General features: G+C 39.8%; 1 protein-coding gene across 1 annotated transcript in view; it reads right to left on the bottom strand.

The window, feature by feature from the left end:
- Window positions 1-1,547: 1,547 nt before the first annotated feature.
- The window catches only part of LOC129241067 (fatty acyl-CoA reductase wat), a 47,423-nt gene continuing 36,307 nt past the window's right edge, over window positions 1,548-12,663 (bottom strand). The window contains exons 8-11 of the mRNA XM_054877217.1: window positions 11,259-11,402; window positions 8,399-8,518; window positions 2,246-2,506; window positions 1,548-1,790 (exon numbers count right to left, since the gene is read on the bottom strand). Coding sequence (XP_054733192.1) covers window positions 1,679-1,790; window positions 2,246-2,506; window positions 8,399-8,518; window positions 11,259-11,402 — 637 coding nt within the window. The 3' untranslated portion in view covers window positions 1,548-1,678. The remainder of the gene's footprint in view (window positions 1,791-2,245; window positions 2,507-8,398; window positions 8,519-11,258; window positions 11,403-12,663) is intronic.

The raw sequence follows: 12,663 nt of genomic DNA, 5'->3' as shown, positions 1-12,663 counted from the left end.
CAAAACACTTTGCAGTTCTGCAGCGTTCTAGACCGGACCATGTAGATTGCCTACATAATCGCTGATCCAATTCATGATTCCTGCGGAACTGATTCCGATTATTGGCTCTGGCCCCTGTGGGGCCCCGCTGATCCACGGTTGGCCAATTCGTCGGCAATTTCGTTTCCTTCAACACCGGAGTGTCCTGCAATCCATATAAGTACAAGCCTGTTTTGTCTTGCGACAGAATTAAGTTTTTTCTTACATTCTTGAACAATCTTTGAGGTTTGCTTCGCGTTCTCCAGGGCCTTCAGTGCAGCCCGACTGTCACTGAAGACTTCAATCTGTTTCCCGCTCCATCTCCTCTCGATTATCCATTCGGCTACTTTCAGGATGGCAAAAACTTCTGTTTGGAAAGCATGTTGCCATTTTCCCCATAGCATAGTGTTACTTATTACTATCGTTTAAGTACCATCCGGCTCCAGACCCTATTTCATTCTTGGACCCATCGGTAAAGAAAATATCCGTCAAATCTCCCTGAATGCATTCTGGATTGCTCCATTGTTCACGCAATGGAAATCTGCCATCAAATTCCCTTCCAACTGAAACTATGGGTATCAGGTCATCTTTAGGTGCCAATTGCTTATTGCTTCCTGTTGTATGTTAAGATCCAAGGGAGCAAATCAACATTGCATTTAGAGCATCGTCGAAAGCTGTACTAATGGCAACCGTAATGCATAGGCATACACTTCTTTGCAGCCTGTATAGTTCCCGGAATGTGAACTTAACTCTACTCCGGCGCCACCAGACCACAGAGGCATAAGTGATTATTGGTCTGATAAGCCTGCTGGCCACAGCAGATTTCAGACAACAGGTTTTACCAAAGGCTCTACTGCATTGCTGAAAAATCTTCAATGCACGATTCACCTTCAGTGAAGCGTGTGTCTCCCAAGTCTGCTTCTTATCCAAGATTACTCCTAGATATTTAACTTCGTTGGAAAGACCTAGTGTCACACCTTTCAGTGTTGGAAGACTGAGTCCATCCAATATCCGTTTTCTCGTAAACAAGACTATGGTTGTTTTGTTCGGGTTAACGGAAAGACCTTGTCTTATGCACCAGTCATCGATTTTGTTAAGTATTTATCCGATGTTAGCGCACAGACGTCGTCCGCATATGCTTGGACATGAAAACCGAGTTCCTGCATCTCCACTAATAGAGAGTCTACGACGAAGCACCACGGCAGCGGAGAAGAAACACCCTCTTGCGGACATCTGCCTCAGTACTAAAAGATTTATTTGCGCATTAGCTACCGAGGCTGTCTACTCCACCTTACAGCCAGAAAGTATGCACCCAAAATAATTAAGAACGCCGAAATTTCTAAACGCTATTCGAAATATTTCACTAAAATTTCTGACAGTCATAAGCTCCCCGCTGCCTCCGTTACTTCACACAATGCAAACATTTCTAAGTACCGAAATACTTTTCAAACGCATAAAATTTATTTCAATTTGTTCACTTTGCCAACAAAATGCGCTTCCCAAAGAAAAAACGAGTTCTCGTAGAACCGTGAACTTTTTCTCCCTCTTTGGGCGTTTATTCCATACAGACATGTTTATGTATATAAGCAAATATCACCACTTGGAATTTCATGGTCCGAAAAATTTAAGTGCAAATTAATTTTCCTCATCGATGTTTAGGTTAAAATGCAATTTTTGGTATGATATGAAAAATTTTGAAGTACATTTTTATAAGACACGCAACTAGAGCAAATCCGAGTGTTGATTTGAGTAGCTGATGCAACAGCAGTAGTCTGCAAATAAGCAAAAACAAGTAGAAAGTAAAGAAAAGTCACTGCGCAAACAATAACAATGTGTATATGAGTATAAGAGCGAAAGAACATAAAAGGACATTAAAAAGCCAACTTCTATTGAGCGTACATAGTGTACATTTGCGCATAATCTACATATATACGTATGTTTGTATATAAGGAAGTTTAAGCGCAAAGAGGCCATACGGCCATATCTTAGCTCACCTCAGGCCAAAAGCCATCGAGTTATGTAAGCATAAGGCGAAAAGCGAAAAGCAACGATCATAAAGTAATTAAAAACTACTTAAGATGGAAACAAATAAGCGCTCGCTTCCATACATACCTGTACATACATACATATGGACATTCAAACAGATAACTGAACATTTTTGTATACGCAAATATATACATTCATACACAAATACTCGTACATACTTAAATGAGGAAAACTTATGTACCTGCGATAAAATATACGTCGCTGCTGCAATTTATTATCATTATCCTTGAAGAAATATCGCCGTATACCACTTAGATACGAACGAAAGTATTCCTTCCAATTAATGGTAGCCATATTGAATTGTAATAAATTCCGTTCTTGTGTCTTGCCAACCACCGCATCCAATTCATCAATATTATTGTGGGCGAATCTCCAGTCTTTCAAGCCAAACCAAGACATCATATAAATGACGCGCGAAATTTTACGATACGCTTTTATATAGCTGAGCAGGAGAGAGAGAGTGAAGTAGAAGAGAAAACCAAGAAACGTGAATTAAGTATTAACGTCGAAAAAGCCATGAAAAACATACTACAGATACACACAAGCATATGAGTTTAAATAGTATTTCCGCGAAAGTTGGAGGACAAATGATACCAACAAAATAAATATGTACTTATATAGGAGTACATGAAATTTTTAATGGTAGCGTACACATATTTTTCAGGTAAAATATTCACTGTTGTTGCACGGTGCTGCAAAATGAAACACCTATTAGGTACTTTTAAATTGGCGTAGCAGAGATTGTTTTGATATTTCAGGTCGAGTATAAGACCAAATCAAGACTAAAAATTTCGACACAGTCTAGGATTTCATATGGCATTAACAGATAATCCTACAATGGGGGATCCCCTTTTTTTTAATATTTTTTAATTTTCAATTTTATTTAAAAGCATTTCTGAAAATAATACAAAACTAAGAATCAATTTAATTTTGCTCGATATGGCCACCCTTTGCCTTGACTATGGCCTTAATATGGTCCAGACACAAATAGCAAACTGCCCAAATGTGACTTCCAGGTATTTTGGCCCATTCGCCCACAATGGCTTTTTTCAGCACCTCGAGGCTGGTGAGTCTTCTAGTTCGGACTTTACTCTCCAAAATGGCACAAATAGAATCATCCATTGTATTTGCGTCTGGTGAATTTGAGAGCCATTGTGTGGACGTTATGAAGTTCGGAACGTTAGTTTTAAGCCATTCTTGGTTCACTCGAGCTTTGTGAGACGGTGCTGAGTCCCGTTGAAACGTCCATGATCTGCCACCGAAATGTTTGTCTGCTCACGGCTTCAAAGCAATCTCCAGAATACTTTCCCGATACTCTTTCACTTTTACCTTAACGACAGGCTCGACGAAAACGATTGGAGAGCGCCCATCTGCGGTTATACCGGCTCAAAATATTACCTGTGGAGGGTACTGCCTCCTGGTGGCCAATCGATGACTCAAATTCTCGTATGTACGGTCAGTCAAATGGTTTACGAATTGCTCAATTTGAAAAATTTTCTCTTTAGAAAACACAATGTTCGGAAATTGACCGCTTGCGGCCAAGCGAAGCAACTCCTTCGATCTCTCAAGTTTGACTTGTTGCAGCTTTGGTGTGAGATCATGCGCCTATTGGATCTTGTAAGGCTTGACATTGAGATCATTTTTCAGTATGCGGCAGATGCTAGAGTCAGATATTTTCAGTTCCTTCGTCATTTGATTGGCCCTTCGTCGTGGATTTCGCTCAAGTCGTTTCTTCACTTTTTGAACCAATTCACCTGACGTTTCAGTCTTTTGTTGACCACCTCCATGACGTTGCGCGATGCTACCAGTCTCATTGTAACGAGTAATGGTGCGATAAACAAAAACTTTATTTACTTTAAAGAGCTCGGGCTCACGAACAATCACTGGTTGTGATTTTCTAGCCAAATATAACGTTGGAAATCCATTACTTACTTTCTTTCTTCGCTTTTACTCTCGGCAAAATGCTTTCGCGCGCTTGTGGACAATACTCATTTCGCCAACTGACAGACGCCCTGGTAAAAGAGGTGTCGCTTTCGTGTTTACTCTAGTACTATACTGGTGATTTGAAGGTGTGTGCTCTCGATCGCAGTAGTTGACATTCGTTTTTTATCTGACGTCAAAACTGTCAACGTCGTCCCAAGAAAACAGCACTTGCACGAAGTCATGCTTCATTACTACCTTTTAAAGAAAAGTTCAGCTGAAACGTGCCGTAAATTGAACAATATTTACAGTAATCACGCAACATTAAACAAAACTTGTAACGAGTGGTTTCGACGCTTCCAAAGTGGCGATATCGTGGTGATTTCGGCAACGAAAACATTCGAAGATACCCAACTGCAACAGTTATTGGATGAAGATGCATGTCGGACCCTTGGTGATATGTCTAAAGCGTTGAATGTAGATAGATCAACCGTGGCTAAATGTCGGTAAACGTCGGAATGGTCCAGAAAGCAGGTAACTGGATTACACTTCAATTGAAGGAGAGAGAGGGTGCCACATCAACCGAGAGACGTTTGGTGACGTGCCAGATGCTTCTTGAACGGCAAAAAAGAAAAGATTTTCTGCATTGCATCGTCACTGACGATGAAAAATGGATCTATTATGATAACCCTAAGCGTCGAAAATATTGGAGCTCACCAGGTCAACCAAGTCCGTCAACAGCGAAAAAAAAATGTTCATGCTGCAAAGGTTATGTTGCGCATCCGGTGGGATCAGAAGGGTGTCATCTATTATGAACTCCTTAAACCATCTAAAACCATCACCGGCAATCGTTACCGACTGCTGCTAATGCGTTTGAGTGGAGCTTTCAAAGAAAAGCGGGCAGAATGGGACAGTAAACATGGCAAACTGATTTTGCTGCATGACAATGCCAGGCCACACGTTGCTAAATCGGGCAAGAAATATTTAGAGCGACTGAATTGGGAAATCTTACTCCAATCTTATTCCCTAGACATTGCACCTTCGGACTACCATCTGTTCCTATCAACGCAGTCATTCCTTATTGGAGAGTGATTCACTTCTTACGAGAGGATCGCAATCTGGCTCCATGAATGGATCCAGTCAGAAGAACTCAAATTTTTCAAAAGTCTAAACATTTTTCTTTATAACACCAACTCTAATAGCAATTGTTTTAAGGCAGCAAGTACCGAAAACTTGGTTTTCTAAGAGTCAATAAAGATTTTGGGGGTACACTACTTATATGTATATGAACGGTGACCATCCGTTCTCTTTTGTGCAGGACTATGCTCTTTTTCAAGCGGCTGTCCTACGTAATTTTTCCAAATAAACCGGAAAATGTACTGCTTCCCCCAGGAGGCCAGGCCTTTATCCCACATTTTATCTATTTAGATACATATATTAGTCTAAAGTATGTATACCTGATTTGGTGGGGAGCTCTTCGGAAGGGCTATAATATCACTAAACTCGGGGAAACGCAAAGGACTGCTTGTATTGGCATCACCAAAGCATGTGGAACTTGTCCCAGTGCTGGCCTTAATGCCGTTTTGCACTTACTTACTACGTTATTTCCATCGCTGCTCAAAGTGCAAACAGGTTAAAAGAGGTTTGCCTCTGAAAGCAATTTCTCAAGGGGCATGATATCATTTTTGGACAGTTAAAGCCGCATTTCTCGGAACTTCGTACATGCCTCTCTATCCGCAAACTGGAGTTTGAGGGTCGTGCTACGACAATCATTCCAAGCAGGCAGGATTGGAATGAGTCAAAAATCTCTATTGAAACTGTTATCTCTGACTCCACTGACAGCTTCTTGGTCAGCGCACTAAGGAAGAGTTCAAATCTCTTGGTTGTGCGGGTAACGTTTCTCTGATTTGGGTTCCAAGACATACGGCATAGATATATGTCTTTTACTCCGAACGATTCGTGTAAATCCTGCTGTGTTGGCAGCGAAAAATTTACTTCGAGTTCAACACAAATAAGTTCACAAAACATTAACGGCCTATGATAACAATTTTCACGAAATTGAGGAGTAATACTCGTAAAAACAGCTGTAAGCAGTAACAAAGCAGCTAAAAAAAACTTGTCATATCAAAAACCTTTAGTTTGTGAACCCATGTCTATTCAGACTTATTTGCTCCTTTTCATCCATACTAATACTTATTTTAATATTTTCCATCATTTTTTAAACACCTTGTATATGTAGGCATAGAATTTCTGTATTCATGAATGTGTTATTATGTTTCCAAGCTCGATTTTGACGAATTTCTTGCTTGCACATATAGAGGTGCTTAATATTTATAGGACAACTTGAATGCTTTACAGCAACGACTGAGTCTGCTAGGTTGTGTCGGAGTGGAGCTGATCAGATCGGATTTCGGAGCTTTAGACAAATCGTTTCTATGCTTCTCATTAGCTACTACGCGGGATTAAAAACTTAGCTAGCTAAGAGGAAATATTTTTGGACAAGAATTATACCGAATGGTTCCAACATCAGGGCCTTTTCCTGCAGAGATGTAAACGGAAACCTGATAACAGACGTACAGAGCATGCTGATGATATGGAAGAGTCACTTCTCAAAACTAGTGAGAACTTCTGGTGAGGAGCTATTGCCCAGCTTAAGAAAAACAAAGCTCGGGATGCGGATGGACGTCCGGCAGAGCTTTTTAAAGCAGGCCTACGAAAGATGACCCCCCGATCTGCGGCAACTACCGTAGTATAAGTCTTCCGAGTATCGCATACAAGATCTTATCAAGCGTCCTTTGTGGAAGGCGGGAACCCCTCGCCAACAAGCTGATTGAGCTGATTGAATGTGGTTTCAGGTCTGGTAAATCTACCATCAACCAGGTTTTCATATTACGTCAAATCCTGGAGAAGATCCGAGAGAGGCAAATCGACACCCACCATCTTTTCGTTGATTACAAAGCTGCATTTGGCATTCCCGTAAAGCTTATCCGGCTTTGCAAGAAGACCTTAACAAGCTCCACCAGTGCAGTGAAAATTGGCAAAGAACTTTCTGATCCATTTGGAACGAAGCGGCGCTTCAAATAAGGCGATCCCTTAACATGCGATTTTTTGATGATGGATAAAACTATTTGCGCCACCCACGACAGTCGGTTCTGTGAAACCGGAAGGATCCAGATTTTTATCCGGCCAAGGACTGTCACTTCAGCAGCATTCCCCGTATATATATGGGAAATATTTATGCTGCTACAACAACAGCAACAACCTCTTCGGCACTATCTTCAATAAAAGTGTCTTACTGCTTGCTTATCCTGGACGAGTGGGTCCTGCGGTAAACGAGGGCAAGACAAAGTACCTTGTGCTAACAACCAACAAGTCTACGCGTATTGGACAACAGGTTGCAATTGACAATTAGGAATTCGACGTAGTCAATGACCTGGTCTTTGCAGGATCCAGCGCTAACACGGGCAACAACGCCAGCTAATAGATCCAGCGAGGAATAAGTCTTGCCCACAGGTGCTACTTTGGGCTAAACAATTGAAAAGCAGAGCCCTTACTTGATGCTCTATCAATCACTCATCATCCCGCTTTTACTGCATGGCGCTGAATCATGGACATTGACGAACACCGATGGGTATTTATTAGGAGCATTCGAGGGAAAAATTCTTCGCTCGATTTGCATGAATTTTGCATATCTAATGCGATGTAACCACGAGCTGTATGAGCTGTATGTCCCGATATCGATGTAGTGAAGCACATTCAGCGGCTGGGCTGACTAGATTACGTTGAGCGAATGGAAAATAACTCTCCAGCAAAGAAGGTGTTCTTTTCGGAATGCACCTATGCAACAAGCAAAAAATGACGTCCTCATCTCCAATTGAAAAGGACGCGCTCATCTACGACCTGACCGCCGTTGGTATTTCTAACTGGCGTAAACGCGCGCAATACAGAGGCGATTGGCGCAACATTTTGGTAGTGGCCAAGACCGACCCTTGGTTGTATCTGTCAGCTAAACAAACAGAAAAAAAAACTCTTGAGGTCAAGAGTACAGATTTAGAGTATTCAAATTGCCAATTTTTTTTTTTTTTTTTTGAAAAATAATCAGTTCCGCGTTTATACCCATTGTGACCATGGAAATCTAACTGATGAAAACAAAATTGTTCCCATCAGCAGGCGACCCAAATCAAGCAATGGCACAAGCCCGAACGTATTGAATAAAGTCGATATTTTTCAATATCATTTTTAATATTTTTTTTCCTTTATAACCTCTACAAATGCAGAAAAGTATTTCAAAACCTTATACCCAACCTAAAAGCAAATATCCCAATTTCAGTGTGCAAGTATACGCCCGTAGGTATGTAAGTATAAAGACACATTACCTCTACCACTCCATTTGCTACAGACTATTTATACTTACATGCGCTTTTGTCCAGTTATCATTGCGATAAAATCTAATACATAAGCCGGTATATTGTGCAGGAAGAAAGCAACGGTAGAATGTATTGGCTTTGAAGGAATTATAACGTAGGAGAAACACCTGTGACAACAATGGAATTTCAACAAAGCCAAATACACGACCAATGAACGGTGTATAGATGCCCGTTGAATAATAGTTCGAATGCGGTCAAGTCAATTTAAACGGCAAAAATACCCATGCAATTGTGGTAAATACAAATATAAATGCATTGGTGGCATACGGAAGATAGATGGCAATGCAGTGCATTGGTTAAATGTTGCTCATACGCCAGGTGCACCGCAAAAATAGTGGTATTTGTTGAATTGCATTTGTATTTCCGTATTGTTGTATTGTTGTTTTCATGGTTTAAGTTTTTATTACAGAAGCATTGCAGGTGAAATACGCATTCCCATATTTAGGTTACATTACCAACGGCGAAACGAAACCATGAAGCAGCATCCATTCGAAAATATGCACAAATATAAAAAATATATGAGGGGAATTAAAATGGTATTAAATTATTTTTTATAGGTAAACAGATTTCAAAGTGAAATAGAAATATTTTTTAAACATATAAATTTTTTGCATATATTTAAATGGTGCATATTTGAGGTTGTGGTGGAACTACTTTGTTTTGATACATAAAAAAATAATAAAAGAAAGTACATGCAAAAAAAAATGGAAAATATACTTAATACTACCAAAGTACACAGTTGTCCATATTTGACGGACCCATCTGGCAATCCTGTATCTTTTGACAGAGGCGTCAGATCGCTTAATGGCATACCGCGTTGGAAGCGTCAGTCCAAGCAGAAGAAGTACACGCCACGCGATTTAACGCCACCTGACTTCTTCTTGTGGGGATATTTAAAATCAAAGGTTTATATTAATAAGCCAAAGACCATAGAAGAGCTCAAGAACAACATCCGTGAGGAAACAGCCGCTATTCCAGCCGAAATGTTGGCTAAAACTATGGAAAATGCTGCAAAACGGGCACAATACGCCGTACAGGCACAAGGCGGCCATTTGAGAGATATCATATTCAAAAAGTAATGTCAACAAATCTACTTGAATCAAATAAAATGATTATTATCGTCAACATCAAAAAAATTGTGTTTTTCCTTGCTTTGAAAAAAAACAGATGGGTCCGTCGAATATGGGCATCCTAGTAGTATTCATCGTTGTCGAGTATAGTCTGGCATCTTCTTCATGCTTTGAACCAGCTTTTCTGCGAAGCTCGTCGACAAACAGGACCAAATTTTGCGAACTTGACGCAGTAGTTGCTTTAAATCATGGACTGGCCTTCCGGCAAGATGCGTTTTCATAGTTCCCCACACATTTTCTATGGGGTTGGCATCTGGGGACTGAGAGGACCAGTTCAATTCTTGTTTTGTTGTTTCGCAATGCGTTTTTCCGAGAGCAGTGATTTTGATGTTGTCCCACACCTATTCCCCTTTTAGCAAGAACTGATGGTGCTTGGCGTAGTCTCAAAGAAGGGTACCGCTTAAAAAGTTGGTCGATTACTTTATCCTGGTTTTGCTTTGTCGTCACTCGCTTCAAGCCGCGCTCGGAAAAGTCATCAACACTTTTTTAAACCTTATATAGCTGATTCCACATCACAACAATCTTTTTTGATTTTTTTATTACTTGCGCAGCCGCGGTGTAAGATAATTTCGGCCCTTTCGAATGCGTGCATAAACCTACCGCCTCAAAACGCTTCGCGTACTTCTCACTCATTTTTGTTTGGTTGCGTTTACGGGAAAGTTTCGAACGACACTAAACTGAGTAAGCACTGGCGTCGTAGCTCTTAAGTGCAGCAAAAATCAGTTACAGTGAAGTTATATTACAAGAAAAAAACCGGTTCTTTCTCCTGACACAGACTGTATAATCAAAGCAGCACCCGAAACTAATCACTAAGATTCAAATTTAAAGTAACCCCAAGAAATATATTTCGTTTATTTTAAATATAACAACTTTGGTGTTTTACTTTTTTCGCTCTATAGTTTTAACCGACCAACCGCCGTAGCCGAATGGGTTGGTGCGTGACTACCATTCGCAATTCACAGAGAGAACGTCGGTTCGAATCTCGGTGAAGCACCAAAATTAAGAAAAACATTTTTCTAATAGCGGTCGCCCCTCGGCAGGCAATGGCAAACCTCCGAGCGTATTTCTGCCATGAAAAAGCTCCTCACAAAAAATGTCTGCCATTCGGACTCGACTTGAAACTGTAGGTCCCTCCATTTGTGCAACAACATCAAGACGCACGCCACAAATAGGAGGAGGAGCTTGGCCAAACATCCAAAAAGGGTGTACGCGCCAATTATATATATATATATAATAATTTATTAAAGTTTCGTGAAATGTGTGCTAATTTCTGGATATTTCTAAAATATTTATCATTAAAAGATTTAATATTGAAAACAGAAACTGATAACAAAAATAAAAGAAATTTAGTTGGACTTATAATTTTTTCGTGCGGTAGAGAAACTTCATGGCGCTGAAAAAAAAAGTAAAAGGCATGCAGACTCATCTTCATTACTTATTTAGTTCTGTTGTTTCCCTAGTTAGCTTCCAAAAGACAAAAGAGTTTACTACTAAACTTAAACTTAAACTGAACAGACAACATGTCAAGTAGGCAAGAAAGAAACCAATAAACCAAAATAAACAATGGATGTGCATCACAAGTAAATATATTTTCACATACACACAAATGTACTTATAGTTAGATGTAACCATATGTGTGGCATTATACTTGTGAGTTACCATGCAATTTGCTTCTGTTTTCCTCTTTTTTGTTTTCTTTTTTTGTAATCAGACTCACCACAATGCCTTGTCAAATGGTTCGTGAAATCCCTCACGCGACATGCGCATATATTGGCCCCATGTTAAATTGTTCCGATCGAAAATGTAATTGTAGACAGGTAATTCCTCCTTGGATTGTGTATCACTTTTGCGCAATAAAAATCTGTCGAGTAAGGAATGAGTGAGAGAATGGAGTGAATGAGTAGTGAAAAAATAATAGTGAAAAGGTTAAACACTGACAATGGCGTTGCAAATTTACTCGAGGGTAAATGTTCAACTGTAGGAAGTAAGTGAGCAGACCGGCATGGCACAGCCATAGCAATAAATTCTAGTAACTGATAGTAGACGTTGCAGTTTTATTAGTGGCATGTGAACTGTAGAATGTTGTAAGTTTAATGCAGTCGTTTGTTGCATGAAAATACTCTGCAAAACAATCGACTGGTTTTTAACTGCTTTGTTCCTACTGAATTTGAAAGCATGACTGACTCGTGCGCTCCGAGCGATTTCGCTTGTACAACATTTTATTTTTATGGTTTTTATAGCTTTACAAAAACGAAACGATGATTTATTTTTCGAGTGATCGCTTTCGAAAGCTTGAAATAACATAGAAATGAATTACGGAAGAGGAGAAATATTTGAAATAGGGTCAATTAAAAATTTCTATTCATTTACAGCCAATTTTTTTTTTTTGAATATTGATAAAAAATATGTTCGAGCAACTGCTTCGCTTTCCTTCGAGGTTGGAGTAAATTCAGATAGTGCGGTTTTGATGAAATATATGCTATTATGTGCGACGCCTTTTCCAATTTCATTATTGCACAAAAAATACTTGCCCAGCACATTTTGACAAGGTAAATTAGATAATAAAGGGTTTTCCAATAAGTGGTGCTATTTTGATATTGATATTATTTCATTATAAAGAGGAAAGTATGTCGTTAATAGTGGAAAATAACATCAAGCAAATGATCACAACGACCACGCTTACAGGACAATATCCTTTTCATGAAATTTTCCATAACCGAATTGCAAAGTGGCTGCCCTATGTCCTCGATAGCCTCACGAATTCCATCCTTGAGGTCTTGAACTGACACTGGGCTGTGGCGTAGACCTTCTCTTTCACGTGGCCCCAAAGAAAAAAAGTCCCAAGGTGTCAAATCACCTTATCTCGGTGGCAAATTGTAATTACCTCTTTGAGAGATAACACGGTCCGAAAACTTTTCCTGTAAAAAATCGATGGCTTCGTTGCTTGTGTGGCACATAGCGGCGTCTTGTTGAAAATAGACGTTGTCTAAATCAATACCATCCAATTCCGGCCATCGTTAATCATCTCTCGATAGCGCAATCCTATTCAAAATAACACTTGTTATTGGCAAACCCTTTATTAAGACCCCCGCCACATTTGAAATGGTAATTTTTAGATGTTT

The sequence above is a fragment of the Anastrepha obliqua genome, chromosome 3, assembly GCF_027943255.1.
Source record: "Anastrepha obliqua isolate idAnaObli1 chromosome 3, idAnaObli1_1.0, whole genome shotgun sequence".
Lineage (NCBI taxonomy): Eukaryota > Metazoa > Arthropoda > Insecta > Diptera > Tephritidae > Anastrepha > Anastrepha obliqua.
Note: the sequence above shows the minus strand (reverse complement) of the source record. Positions and strands in the feature narration are given on the sequence as shown.